The 15,547-nt window shown below is 36.9% G+C and overlaps 1 protein-coding gene across 1 annotated transcript; it reads right to left on the bottom strand.

The window, feature by feature from the left end:
- Positions 1-249: 249 nt before the first annotated feature.
- On the bottom strand, positions 250-14,380 carry LOC115007943 (sodium- and chloride-dependent GABA transporter 2-like). The gene is made up of 15 exons (XM_029431110.1): positions 14,163-14,380; positions 9,369-9,559; positions 8,320-8,454; positions 7,112-7,252; positions 6,401-6,488; positions 6,190-6,322; positions 5,170-5,304; positions 4,562-4,665; positions 4,033-4,157; positions 3,768-3,880; positions 3,010-3,147; positions 2,819-2,921; positions 2,639-2,739; positions 2,032-2,202; positions 250-1,940 (listed from the first exon to the last, which is right to left on the bottom strand). Exons 2-15 carry the CDS (start codon positions 9,553-9,555, stop codon positions 1,824-1,826), a joined length of 1,791 nt encoding a protein of 596 aa, XP_029286970.1. The 5' UTR covers positions 9,556-9,559; positions 14,163-14,380; the 3' UTR covers positions 250-1,823.
- Between the last annotated feature and the right edge of the window lie 1,167 nt (positions 14,381-15,547).

The raw sequence follows: 15,547 nt of genomic DNA, 5'->3' as shown, positions 1-15,547 counted from the left end.
TGTTTTTGGCCACTTGGGGGTAAACACAATATTGACACCTTTCAAGTTGTGAGCAAACACTTTCATATATACACATTCAGCAGTTACGGAGCAACAATGTAATTCATTTTGTAGTTGTGTTCCTCTGTTTGTGGTCTCTTCTGAGGGAAATATCTGCCTCTTAATCTGCTAAATGCCGCATTATGTTCACCAGCTCCTTGCTAACTGTGTCTGTACAGTGGGTTTATAGAGCTTTTTGAATGAAAACGGCACCACGATAATAGTAAAAGTCAACCAGAACAGTAAAATAACTCAATAATGATGAGCCGCCAGTTTACTGAAGCCTATCAATACTTAATCACATAAACACACGATGGTCTCAATAATTTTGAATGAATGGTACATTATTTATTAAGATTTAAATCATGAAATGAACATATTACAGTATTTACCAGTCCTATGATTCATACCATTCAAATGTCCATTAATAAAACATTGGCTAACCGGTTTGTTCATGATGCTTTTACTTTTTAAAATAGGTAATGTAAGATGTTCTCAATTTAAACAATGAATTCACACAATTTGAAAATAAACATTTTCTTAAAATAAAAAAAAGATGGATTGATCCTTAAATGTAAAAAAATATCATATTACAGCATCTACACGTTACACTTACATTTTAATGATATGATACATAACAAATAAGCCGTATAAAAACAATTTAAACAAGATTAGAGACTACAGTAAAAAATATGATCTACATAGCTGTGTTAGTGATTCTGACAGGTTTGCTCCATGTTTCTCTTTTTTGCACTTGGTGCTTAAATCATCACAATCCGTCTCACTGGTGTTTTCAATTTATCTAACACCAAACACACATTTGTAGACGCTGAATTGTTTCCTCCCTGTGTGTGCAGTACATGAACTTATGTTCAGTGTCCGACTCTTAGTGCTGGACAACCTTTCCTCTTTCATGTCACTACTTTATGTCGTTATATTGACAATTTGAAATTAAATGTACATCATTCACAGTGACCTAAAAGTGACTCAAGTGTTTAATCTGTATGGCTTAATTGGCAAGTGTTTATCAGTGTTACTTTACTTCAAACAGTTACACTACCTGGTTAAAACAAAACAAAAAAAAAACACACTGATATTCTCACACTTTTTCTTTACATAACTAACAGTTTGGAATCATTTTCATTCACGATCGACACGTTTTTAAATTCAATTTGAAACAATTAAGAGATAACTCCATTGACCAACAAAATACTAATAAATGATGAATTGTAAGGATTTGCTGTTTTGTGATTTCATGCGTTTAATATTATTGTAAAAGTAACATCTTTAGGACATCTAAAGAGGTCAACGCTAGGAAATTGTGATGTGCATTTTTCACCAAACTAAATGAATCGAGTAAAAATCAATAGATCAATTGATAATTAATCAAGTAAAAGTAATCGAGTAAGTAATCATTAGTTGCCGCCTTGTCAGCGATGGGAGTTCACGTGAACACGTCTGAGACAGATGCACTTTCTGAATAAAGTGAATGCTAAACTCCTCTTTCTGATTTGCTTAGTTTGGTGCTATATTGGCTTTATATTATATATGTCATTTTATGTTAATCATTCATGAGTGTATGTTTTATGTTGTTTGTGAGCCCCTAACCTAAGAAAATTGTTCATCATTATGTGAAAGACAATACATTTTTTGGCTGGCAGCTCAGAAATCAGGGAGAAAACAAATCCTTTGAAAGTAGCAGGGGCACTGGTTTGAAGGCAAGCTTTGTCTTATGCCTCACGGTGTTCAGTAAATCTGAAGCTGCTCCAGGTTGCTTGTTGTCACTAGGACATTTTGCCGTCAGGACATGAGGTCAAGTCGAGCATTTCCTGTGTGTGTCTTTTCTCTTCTGATCTGTTCAAACCCAGGTCCTTAGACGGAGTACATAAGATGGAGATCCTCTAACAAAGAAGAATATAGGTTTGAATAAAATGCAATAAAAACACATAGCTTTTTGAGGCCATTTATATACTGCATATACAAACAGCTTACCTGTCGCAGTGTACCGGGAGTGGTGCTCACGTTGTACAACATAAATAGAGGAACCATGAGTGTAGAGGAAAGAGTGAACCACAAGCCAAGGGCATAACCCCACCATGGATACTCGATTGTGTTGTTGAACTTTAGGGGAGTGTATTTGATCAAGGAGAAAACAAATGTTGCCTGAAAAAAGTCAAAGAGAAAGCAGGTAAAGTCTTGGTTAGACAATTTACAAAATGTTATACAGTAAATGTTCCCTAAATCACCCAGCGATACAATGGAGTGAAAGTGGACATTTTCAATCGAACACTTATTGATAAATCATGATATCTATCGCAATCTATTTGAGTAACTTGTAATAAACTAAACCTCTTTTAAACAAAAGTTGATTAATTCAAGCTTTGCCTGTTAATAATTGATGAACTTCAATCCTCAATTGACCACTAAATCCCTCTTCTTAACGTTATCCACTTGTTGAAGAGGTATACATACATTTTTAAATGTTTAAGCTTACAGCAGATCCACTCTGTAGTATACCCCCACTGTGTCCTGTATGCTATCAGAGTTTAGACTAGCATTAGCCTCTCTCTTCAACGAGTTAATCTTTACTGCAACTCACCATGCATATAACTGGAGTGACATATTTCAAACAATACTTAATCAGGGGTAAAGGCTTGTATCCAATCATGTCCTCTATGTTTTCATAAAACCGGTCTGCACCTGTAAATAGATGAAAACGCTGTAGTGAGGGAGTTCAACATCACAGTGAAAAACACACTTCTCTTGTTTATTAACTTACCGTATATCCATCCAACACAAACAGACTGCAGAATGGCAAAGAGAAGTAGAGTCAACCCGCTGCAGGCATAGTAGTCAAACAACTGGAAGATGTACAGCCCGCCCTGTGGTGTGTGAGACGTCAGTTAGCTGTTGTGTTACGGTCTTTTAACACGAGAACAAAGGTGACATGACATTTTAATATGATCTTACTTCTGTGACCATCACAAGGCCGATGAAGAAGCTCACAACACTGATAGTAAGTAGAATAAGTTTCCGTCGATGGCCAACGTGGAAGAAGGCAGGATTTGTGTCAGAAATCGCTGTTACGATGGCTTCCAGACCAACAAACTGAAACACAGAGTTCCCAGTTACACAATAACTCTACACATGCTGCACACATACATATAAACTTTGCAGGGATCATTTCAAAAGTAATTGAGTAAGTACTCAGAGAGTGCATACCTCTGCCAAGGCTGCACAATCCTCTAGTCTAGTTATTTTATCGTAATGATTAAGATTAGAATTATTTATTATGCATCCGGATCTGCATCGAAACACACAAAGTTAGAAAGAAGTCATGGGATACATGAGCCAGATGTATTCTCATATTAGTAAGTGCAGTAGTTCATGATAGTGATGAAATGTTCTCACAGTAAAATGTTTTGCTTCTGAACTTAGACCTGCATCCACACCAAGACTAGAGGAAATAAATTGGTCTCTTTTTAACTGTGAGACACCCACAGAACTTGAACCAGGGTGGCGAAGATCATAAAGGCTGTTATGCAACTAATGCATGAAATAAATTGAAGAAAAAATATTTTCTCCATGTCATAGTGAAGAAAAGGATCAGCATTTCATAATGTTTTTTCATGATCGTTAAACATATGCCGTCCTCAAATAAATGTATTCAAGATAGAAACAAAACAGCTGATTCTGATTCACTCAGTGCTAAAGAAGAGTCCGCTTACCTCACTGTCCAGTCCCAGGAGAATGATCATAATGAAAAAGAAAATCGCCCAGACCTGAGGAAAAGGCATCATGGCGACCGCTCGAGGATAAGCAATGAACGCCAAGCCAGGGCCTGCAGTGAGAATGTGATGGTCAAATTAACATAACAAGTAAAAAATGTTTCACATTTATGGAATTAAGGTGGTGCTATTGCTGACCTAAACGTACAATGCTCATTAATTCCTTGATTTATTGTCTAATTCATAACATTTTCGACATCCTCACCCGACTCTGCCACCTTCGATATGTCTGTGTTCTGCTCATATGCCATGAATCCAAGTGCAGAGAAGATGGCAAAGCCAGCTACAAAACTGGTCCCACTGTTCAGAAGGCACAGGTACACACAGTCCCTAAAAAACAAAAAGACACAAATATGTTTTTTTTAAACTCTATTACTTTGTATTAGATGTATACAACCTTTACACTTGTCTTCCCGTAGTTGTGACTCTCTTCCTAAACTGGCCTAAGAAGGTTTGTAAATGTGTGGCTTGACTCCTGAATCCCTACATTTCTTTGGGAGGAAACTGTATTTCAATTCTATGTGGTTTCCTTTGTATAAACTACTCCAAATGTACTGCCTAAAATAGGCATGGAAGTTCTGGCATGTCTCAACAGGTCTTGTACATCTTCAGCGGCTGTTGTGCTTTTCAAATGACTGGAGCTACTGAAGCTGCTGCCCGGGCAACTCACTGTTAGATGTGTTCTTTTCTTCAGTGCCCACACTGAAAGAGGCAAGATATTATATCAAACTTACTTGTAACAGTTGTTGTTGTACTTGTTATAACTGCCAAGCGCAGTAAGGCAACCAATGCAAATAGCATAGGAATAAAATATTTGAGTGCCAGCGTCCATCCACACCTGCAAGACAAATAAAGGACACGTTTGATCTCCGATAAATTACACAAGATATTTACTGTGTGTTGTAACTCTGCAGTGAATCCAGTAAAGACTGGCATTTACAAATGCTTTACAGGGCTGTCGACTCATGTGTCATCAGCAAAGCAATCATCTGCAAATCCAGTTACAGTAGAAATTGTGATGCCATTTGAAACAGTGTATAAGTAACACGTCCTTTCAATCTCCCCTTAACTTTCCTCTAAAGTGTATCTGAAATATGTCATATATACTTAATGAACACATGATTGTTCCAGGACTTCGTTTAAGCTACATCATTTTAATAAATGTAATGTAATAATATGATGAAACTCAACAAATGTGTACACATTGCTTTATAATTCAGCTTTATATCTTCCGAAACTTTCAACATTTCAGGAATGCTTGTGTTTGGAATGAAGGGACCACCTGTAGGTTCAGGAGAGCCACATAACATTCAAACAGAGAAGTAGTGAAGCTTGCTCATACCTGTGGATCAGCGAGACGGGATGCATCTGGGTAGAGGTAGAACTTGATCCCATTTATGGCCCCGGGCAATGTGAGTCCACGAACAAGCAACACCGCCAGCATCAGGTATGGAAATGTGGCAGTAAAGTACACTACCTGTGGAAGAGCGAGGGTTAGATTGTGGCAGAATTGTGGACTACGACAGTTGTGTTGGCAGAATGGATGTTGTGTGTTCACTGTCCTATGCAGCTCCAGAAATTATATTCAACATAGCTATATTTTCTATTTATATTCTTACCCTCACCCTAACAAATCTCACTCCTCATGCCCAAACCCAACCGACCCAACCAACGAAAGCACAGAGTACTAATCAGAGGCAGAGTAGGCTGATCTTTCGCCATAGAAGGAAAAACAAATATCGCCGTCATTCTGCATAATAATTTTCCATATTTGCTTCTGTTTGTTACAAAGACATTGTGTCTTGGGAGCAATAGGCATGTGTTTTCGGGATAACAGGCTTTCGGACAAATGGGACTTTTTTTCTGACGATCTGACTTTCGTACAAATGTGCTGTAACATTTTAAGCTAATGAAAACACAACAATTCTTAGTTTCAGGTGATTATACTCGAATGAAAACACAATAATGAATATTATATTCCATTTCTACTGATAGATCTCTCTACATCCCACACACTGGACCTTAAAGAAAACATAAAGTATTATTGCTTAGGAGTCTTTAGCATGGCTGATAGAAGTAATGTATGACACAACAGTTTCAATGTTAGAGGTAGAGTAACAATTAGCTAAAGTCCTGTGTAGTTGCCACCTCACTCTTTTATCCGCTTTTTTATATTTTTGTGGTGGGAAACATTTATGATCAATCTTTAACAAGCACATCATGTTCTTAATCTTTAAAAGAAATTGTAGTAATAGAAGCAGAGTATCTGGCAAAGTGATATGTTGTTCTAATGCATTGTACACTTCAATAGTTGCTTGGCACTTTACATAGAACGTACAAAATGCTGAAGTTCTTGTCCTACCTTCCCAGTGGACTTTACTCCTTTCCAGACACAAAAGTAACAGATGATCCAGGACAACAGAAGACACAGAGCCAGCTCCCATTGTATGCTGCCTAACTCATGGATATTTCCTGAGATATTCAAAACTCTTCTCCTGCAAATCACATTTTCATTCATAATTCATAAATGTCAAGAGATTATTTATATATTTGGATTTAGTTTTCATACTCACTCCCAAAACTCTCTCACTGGTGATGTCGCATTTTCAGGTACAGTCCAGTTCAAATAATCAGTCTTTCGATCAAACTCCACACAGGTCTCTGTTGCAAATACACACAAACAGTAAATTAATCAAAGCCTTCATTTTATGTACTTATTTTACAAACAAAATGGAATAGAGGACATTTCCATAATAGCTTAGTCTATTAATGAAAACAATAAATGGATTAAAATACCTTTATGCCCACTTTTTTGGTGTATGAAGGACTAAAGTTAGTGTATGATCACGTAAAATCTTTAAAATGTCTTGCGATCCCGTATGCAATTTACACTAGTGTGATAAGGAAACTTCAAACCTCCAGCACACACTCTCTGAGAAGAGAGTAGGAGACGTCAAGAAAAACATTTGACAATTTGCACAAGACATGTGTCTGGAGGGGGTCTTTAAGTAGGCTACATAATGTGAAGTGAACACTTCAAAACTGGCACCTTAAGACTTAAAATGTTTCCAGCAGCTAGACTACACTCCATTTCCAAAACCAGATTCTCAAATGAGCCAGAAATCTGATGAATCTCTAGAGAAAACCAAAGCATGGCACTTCACACTGAAATAATTATCCAGTACGTTAAGGATTGAATGCAATGAGTCATTAATGCACTCACGATTCATAACAATCTAGATGTTTGTTTGTTTCCATGCATTTCCACAAATTCTGGCACTTACTTGTGTTCCAGCTGTTTCTGCAACTTGCCCAGGGAAGTTCAGATTTAAAAGAGGAGAAGAGATACAGGAAAGCCCAGGCCAATATGATGATGTAGTAGGTGCTGGAGTATAAAACAACCACCTGACTGCCATAACCTATCCCTGACATAAACAAACAAAAGTCATTCAATCACAAGCTCAACGCTTGAAAGGAGGCAACATTTAATTATTGCTGTCAAATTAGTTATTGAACGAAAGCATCAAAATATCAAAGTCTAGTTTGATTAATTATACATAAAACAGCAGATTAGATAGTTTACATTTAAATACAAACAAATACAACATATAAAATTATATGAAAAAATATTAGGACCAAATAAATATTAACATTTTAATTTAATATCTTAAAAATTGAATGAAACAATATTGCAATAATTACAATGATTAAATTGACAAAAAACAACATGTTTTACAGCAATGAACTCACATTAAATACAATATAAAACAAATAAAATAATTCTGATAAAACTGATGAAAGTGAAACGGTATTTTATATTAAATATTCTAATAATATGATTTTAAATAAATCCATTTTAACGTAATTTTAATGATGATATTGTCCAAGAGCAGGCTGTTATTGTTGATTTACTAAAGATGTTTGTGCTTGACTGCATGTGGACAGAAAAAAGATCCACTTGTAACTTGTTCCTCCTCATGTGATAGCACAGGAGGAAATATTTAACCAATGTGAGCCAGAATGAAAAGGTTCACATGTAATTACTGAACTTTCCTTTGACAGGAATGTATTGTCTCTTAACGGCCGGACTTATCGAGACTCGTCTCTTAAAGTTGTGGATTTTTTTCTTTTCTGTTTCCTTTTGTTCTACAGGTGGTGAAATCCCTTGTATCACATATCCCTGAAAGATTTGTAGAAAAAGTGCGAGCACACCAAACTAAATGTGCAGAAAGACAGCATGTGATGTGTTGTAAGATCCCACCACTGGTGTAGTATAATACAGTATTGCTGCTCTCAATATATACTTCATGTGCAGATCAGCATATATACAAATGCTGTCTGTAATGCAACATTTATTGTGTGTGAATGCAGCATTAATTGCGGCAACGATAGAAAGGCCCTGACCATGTCATACACACATATAATTATGTTTAAATACATCTATTTGATTTGATTTCACATTGATACTCTGATAGTAATTCTACGTCTTTACCTTCAAAAAGCGGACAAATCTTCCTCCAGCAGGTTATACTTCCCTGATTGGTGTACTGGCCGAGAGACGTCTCCATGAGAAACAGGGGGATGCCGCAGGTAAAGAGGAAGAGGACATATGGGATGAAGAACACCCCTTGGGAAGACGGAACGTTACAACACATACATTTATTGTAGATTGAACTCTTATGGTAATGCAGACAAATCACAAAGAGATGCGTTCAGCATGAGAGAGCTCAATTATTAGTGAAAGGTACGTCCAATCTGCAATAGTATAAAAAACAATAACATTGTCAGCAATTCAGTCAACCAGTCTGGGCATGTTTGGCAGTTTTGAGTCTCCTCTGTAACTGTTTTTGTGTTCGACTTGTCGGTATATGCTTGTCTTTTCTGTATTTGCAGTTTCTTTATGACACGTACAGTATGTGTTGTCAAATTTGGTAAAAGTTTCTTAATTTGTGTTTGGCCAATTCCAGCCGTTATCTTTTTTAAAGCAGCACACGTGTCATTAAAGTGGTAGAGAAGTTTTCTTCACTAAGCCTAGACTTTTGTCTATTTGTTTGTGGTTTTAACTGGACACGTACACGTTACTGTACAACTACCTCACAGTTGGGTGGGAAGTTTTTGTAGTGGCAAGGTGTGATTTGTTTAACTTCACCACACCCAATGTAATGTGGCACTTTGTTAATGTATTAGAGTGCATTGCATCCACAAAGGAAAAGGAAAGGTAAGATTTCTTCTTGTAATTATAAGAGAGAAAGTCATAATTATAAGATAAGACGATATGTTTTCTTTGGTGACTGCATTTTGCATTCAGTTTAAATGTGGACAGACAAAGCAGCAGAAGATATATAGCAGCACAAGCAGGATTTAGTTACTCTTTAGAAAAGGAGTAGCTTTACAGTTTTTGGAATGTAATATTTACATAGTAGTTCTGAATTCAGATTCTGGCTGATAACACAAAGACAAACATTATTAGGATAAAGAAAGATCTTGCTGTTGCAGCTTTCAATCTTAACTCAATATTTCTTAGACTATAGTTAAATTTACCTCCTCCATTTTTGTAGCACAGGTAAGGGAACCTCCACACATTTCCTAGGCCAATGATTTGTCCTGCAACAGCCAAGAGGAACTCAATTTTGTTCGACCACTGTCCTCTGGCCAGGGTGCTGGGTGCAGGATGGGCTGTGCCCATATCCGGCCTGAACTTAACCTCTGGACCATAAGGCATTTCCATCACACTGCAACGAGAAAAATAAAAAATAAAAATTAATTTCGGTGGCGTTCAGTGACAGAATTACAATGTTCACAGTATGGTAGAAATGAATTATTCATAGTTATTTGTAGTATTGACATGATTGAATCACTGTATTTTAATTTGGATTATCTACACAATGCCAGCAGTCTTTCTGTATTAGGTCAAGACAGGGTCAGTGCCGCTTGGCATGAGCGTAATTCTTCCATCAATGTTGCTTTTGTGTTGATGTTTTGGATTTGATGTGGGAAGGGAGAAAATAGACTGGAAAATATGTGCGCTACTACATTGCTGTTAAAACGCTTAACATGCTGAGATCCTCAATTCAACTTTACTATGTTTAAGGGGTCATTAAGTGAGAAGAGAGGATGTGTTATGATATCATCTAAGAACCAGAAGACCCAGAATAACAATGACAGGAGAAGAAGAAGATAGTGTTTAAAACATGTGCACAACAAGTTTGACTGGTGGAGGCTGATACTGATATTGATATTTAATTTATTATTTAAAATTGTATATAACATGAACACATGACATACACAAAGAATCTTGATATGGATGCCATAGATTTATTTTATTTTTATAATTGTGACCAAGATAAATACTGAGTACAGGATGTTTTGTAGTTAAACTTGTCATCTATCTGGTGGACAAAATACAAACTGAAGTGGTGCTTTTATTTACTGCATTTTCTTGTTACTTATCACCCTATATATATAAACCAATATGATATAGCTACAATAAACTAATATCAACCGATATAACTGCCCGGACGATTATTGTTATATTTGAAGGTGCTTTGAATAAAAAAAGATTTAAAAGGTTTTTATAGCACAATTTAAGCTGTGCCAATTAGTGCATATTACTTACTATAATGTGGTTTGGAAAAGCTCATTTGGTAAAGGATAAAGGAAAATGGTAAAATTGCTATACCTGCTGGTCTAAACATAGTTTAATTTAAAGGTAATCATTTCAAAATAACAATTTTATTTTAAAATATTCTTTATAATTGTATCGTTTACAAAAGAATATCGGATATGCAAAAAACCCACCAAAGAAACACAAACAAGTATTCCTACAGATAAAGAGATGGTGCAACTACATTTTTGGGATTATGAAACACTCTCCATGTGTACACCTGAAAAGTTGTCATAAAAAGTTTGTAGTTTAAGAGAACAGAGAACAGAGGATATTGTTTACCTCAGTTGAGGTTGTTTTTTTATTCCAACCGTATTAAGTGACAGGCAGGTTTTTCGATTACGTCCAGCCCCCAGCTCCGCTCTGCCTCCGCCAACCAGACTTTTCCCATCACCCACCTTCACTCATGGAACCCAGTAAATAAAACTAAGTCTATTTCCTGCATTTGGGTCCGCCTTGTTGATCGTTACATTTCCTTGCTGATTCAATACTTAGCGCTAAACTTAGAAAATATTTTAGCTGATCTATACTTTATCCTATTAGACTGTTATCCTTTTTCTATTCTATCTGAGTAAACTATTTTATACCGAAATAATACTTTTTGTCCCTGCAAAAACCAAATTTTTCCTGCAGCAGTCATCTCTTTCATTTTATCTCATCATAAGTACTTGGCTCTTTATCTTTTGCAATGGAGAAGAAAGTTTTTCATGATATGTACCATTTAAGTAATAATTGAATAGAGGTGATATGCAGTAGACAGTTGATGTACACACTAATGTATAATGCAGAGTTTGGGTCATATGGAAAACATTATATAAAAGTATATAATGTGTTTCTTACCCACACATTATGCCATACTACCTTTTCAAAGGCACAGCCTTATCAGAAAACTTAAAAAAGCTGTAGCTCTTTAATACACACAAATTATTAGCAACAAAGTCTGCCTGGCTCCCCCAAAAGCTTGGTGTAGACAGGCTGCATGAGGTGAGTGTGAGACATCAGTATGCTTTGACCAAAGTGTGCTATCCAAAACCCTCTCACCCCAAACCTTTCCAACGCCAAATTTGTGCTGTATTTGTAACTTTCTAAAAATTATCTTCCTGACATAGGGATGTGAGGAACTCGAGGGACTCTGCCTTTCTAAAAAATATTACAAATATAACAACTGTTCCTATCAAGAGTGGTGTCCCTAAACATTAGACCATCCTGTTCCTTTTCACTAGAGAAGTTTCCTCTCCTTCATTAAAGGTTGAAACCTGGAAAAAGATGGTACAACAGCTAAAAATTAACTGAGCAACAGGATAACTGTCATGTTTATCAACTATTCAGTTCAAGTCCTATAAATGGTGTCATTGTTGTCCTGGAAGACGAGGAAGTGCTAAACAAAAGAAGATTATGTTCACAATGGCTCCTATTCATTAATATTGCTTCAGAAAATATCTTATTTTGTGCACAAATAGCAACTTGTATGCTGGTGAACAAATAAACAATAAATAACTTGTTTAAACTTTTTCTTTTTCAAATATATAAGACTCAATCCTCATTAAAGATATTTACACAAACAGGCTGTTGGAATAAGAGAAAGGACTTATTGTTGTTATTGGCTGCTGCACAGGTTTGCTTTTCATTGTGGTGATGGCCTAGTGGTCTAGTGGTCTAGTGGTACGGCTTCAAATTCCAACACCAGATGGTTGTGAGTCCAATACCAGGTCTGTCACCATTGTGCCCCTGAGCAAGGCACTTAACCCTGAGTTGTCCCTGTAGTTGGTTCATTGTAAGTTGCTCTGGATAAGAGAATCTGCTAAATGATCTGTAATGTAATAATTATCTACAGACAATTTCACTTTTGTTTTTACTGGAGGAACTTTCAAGAAGCAATCATTCCACCTCTCCAGCACCACATAGGGCTCATTATTAAGCTTTTTCATGTTTGTGGAGGGTAACTTGGGGGTCTTCCCTCAAGAAAATTGGAAGGCTTTTAACGAACATAATTTTAGACCATTATTATTACTCTAGATCACACTCACAAAGTTTAAAGAAAGAACAAAGTGTTCTAGACCCTGGGTTCCCAACTCCTGACTTACAGGCACCACTACCTGCCCATTTTACAGTTTTCTCTGCACTATACAGTCTATAGCACTAGCACACCTGAACCAGCTGATGCTCAAGCACTGATCCTACATGAAGGTCTTTTCCACTGACCCCTCCATCCCCGTTTTTTTCAAGTCGGAAAAATCACATCCCTGCCTGTTAGCGACCGGTGAAGCTGTTCTTTGGCATAGTGGTACTTGGATCTAAATGCTAACATCAGCGTGCTAACATGTTATCAATGATAATGTTAACATGCTGAGGGTTAGCAGGTATAATTATTACCATGTTCACTATCTTTGTTTAGCATGGCCACAAGCTAACATTTACTTCTTTATCTTAAAAACACAAGTAGGCCTACAGTTAAACTGACAAGAATGTAATTAGTTTTGTATTAAGTATTTAGTCATTAAAATGTTGAACTGCTTGTGGCACAAGACCAAAAGTCAGCAGGATTCATCTACTAAGAGACATTTATATAGTAGCCTACACAGCATTTCTATCCAACAGTTAAGATATTTTTGTCCCGACCAAATTAGGACACTGCCTTTCATACAGCTACGATTCTAACGTGGCTAAAAAGTAGTGCACCATTAATGATCATCAAGCACAGCACCCCAGTATTATGTTTCAGCTTTAAAAAACAAACATAGGAAAATATTTTGTCTAGCTGAGGTTGGTGGAACAGATTCACTATCTTAAATTAGTTGCACAGGAATGTACTTCCTGGGAGACAAGGTGATGAGAGGAAAAGGTTCTTTGCACCAGACTTTCCATCTGAACTGATCATCACAAAACATTCAGGGGCCTAGTGGAAAGTTACAAGGTAAACACCCATGATCAGTACTGACAAGTAAATACAAGAGGAAAAGGCAAAAATCAACCCAGGTGACAAGAAGAACTGCTCTCAATATCTCAGATAATATTTTTGCTCTACAACTGACCTAATCTTGGCAGTGTTGACAGGAATAGCTGTTTGGTCACTTCTGCATAGTAAGTCTTTTTCTTTTTTAAATCAGACCACCAACAGGGAGATGTGGACTCAGTGATAAATACTTTTCTGTTTTGATTATCTGACCATCTCAGATCAAACAAGTATATAAAAGGGGCTATAAAGGAACAACTATTGTATTTATGTATGCAGCTTGTATTTGCTGAAATCAATCATAGCACAATGTTTAATTATTAATATAAGTCTAATTTTGGCTAAGTACCCTTTTAAATAGTTCACTCCTATGCAATCTATTAAAAAATGTGCAAAAGACTAATGCATTTGTTTAAAACAATGTGAGCTGTCAGCAGCAATGACCACAAAACAGCCTGAGGTGGTACACTAAACACACTAAATAGAGGAAAGAACTGCTCTCACTACTGTAGCCAGTAACCTTTAGCCTACTTAATACAGCTACAGGCGCCAAGTAGAAGTGCAGCCACAAAAGCCCAGCTGTCTATGAACTGCAAAGACACCATTTGATTCCTCTTCAAGAAATGAAAAGTTGTGCACACTCACAATCTATACAAAGGACAAATGATAAAGACAGCAAAACAGGTTGCTTGTGACCTTAAGGACTAGGGATTGGTACCTGAGAAAGGTTGCTTCACGTCTGTAGTCTGTGGTTCAGAGTTATTCTTCCATTTAGCCCTAGGTGGGATTCATCTGGTGCCTTTTGGGGAAAATACAAGTCTAGATCCCCCAGTCTCTCCAGAACAAGTGCTCTTCCCAGCTCTGACCATGAGTGAGCCCATGAGTAGAGGTTTGAGAGAGCTGTGTTTGTATGACAATGAGGGAGAGAGAAAGAAAGAGCAAGAGGGACAGAGTGAGAGCGGAGGAGGAAGGGGGGGGGGGGTTATGTGTTTCTGACTGAGCAACTTAAGGCGGAGACTGTTCATGGAGGCCACGTGGGACTCACAGTAAAGAGGAGAGGATTTGCACAGTAGCAAGCTAGCTGCATGGCCCTGTGGATATCAATGTAGGTCATCAGTATGTTCATTAGTTTGGTCCAGACAGAAAAATCTGAATGAATACTGTGACCCACAGAGGATGAAACCATTTTCTCATCTAGCACCAGCAATTGAAAATGCAGTTTTCTTGTCTGGGAAATGTATTTTCACAGGCTGAATCATAGAGTGTATATAAGAAGTGAACTTGTTTGTTGACTACCGTTTTGAAGCCTTGAGTTAGGCATTTTGGCTTTTGGTTGTTCTTTTTTTTTGGAGAAAAAGCTATCCAACATATCTCCAAAGTTCAAAACACACTTACTCACCAAATGCTATCTTGTTTGTTTAATCTGTACAAAAAGAATACCCCGGCGACGCTCCTCAACAAGATCTAAATAAGGCCCGCACCGACAGCACACCAGCAGACATCTTTGTTTAGCCTGGCCGCAAGATATTATTTGCTTCTTTATCTTACAAAAACAAGTATGCTTACAGTGAGACTGACAGGAATGTCATTAGCTTTGTATTTGTATGTAAGTATTTAGTCATAAACTCAAGTGTTGGACAAATTAAAATGTTGATCTGCTTGTGGAACTGAGGAGTTGGCTTGTTTTTATTTTATTTTTATGAATTACTCTTGTTAAATGGACAACTCAGGACAGAGATAGTTTGTTATTCCTTCATAACGCTTTACTTTGCCACAGATTAATGCAGTAACCAATTTCTATTGCATGATAATAAAAAGGAGAACACGCTAATCTGAGAACGAATCATCTAATGATTAGCAAATAAAATTGCAATCAATTGACAACCAATGCCACACAATGTGAAGTATTACACAACTACAGCAGCAGAAAGAAAAAAGTGAATACTTGTAGATGAACAGCTACAGTATGATTATAACTAACTCACTAACTAACTAACTAAGTCAGTCTCAATCTCACCCTGAGGGTGGACATCCACTGCCCTTCAACACAACATTATGTCACAGTCAACACAGTTGATTTCAACATGCATTGCATGCTTCACA

The sequence above is a fragment of the Cottoperca gobio genome, chromosome 5 (genome assembly GCF_900634415.1).
Source record: "Cottoperca gobio chromosome 5, fCotGob3.1, whole genome shotgun sequence".
In the NCBI taxonomy this organism is placed as follows: Eukaryota; Metazoa; Chordata; class Actinopteri; order Perciformes; family Bovichtidae; genus Cottoperca; species Cottoperca gobio.
This window is presented reverse-complemented; position numbering and strand designations above follow the sequence as displayed.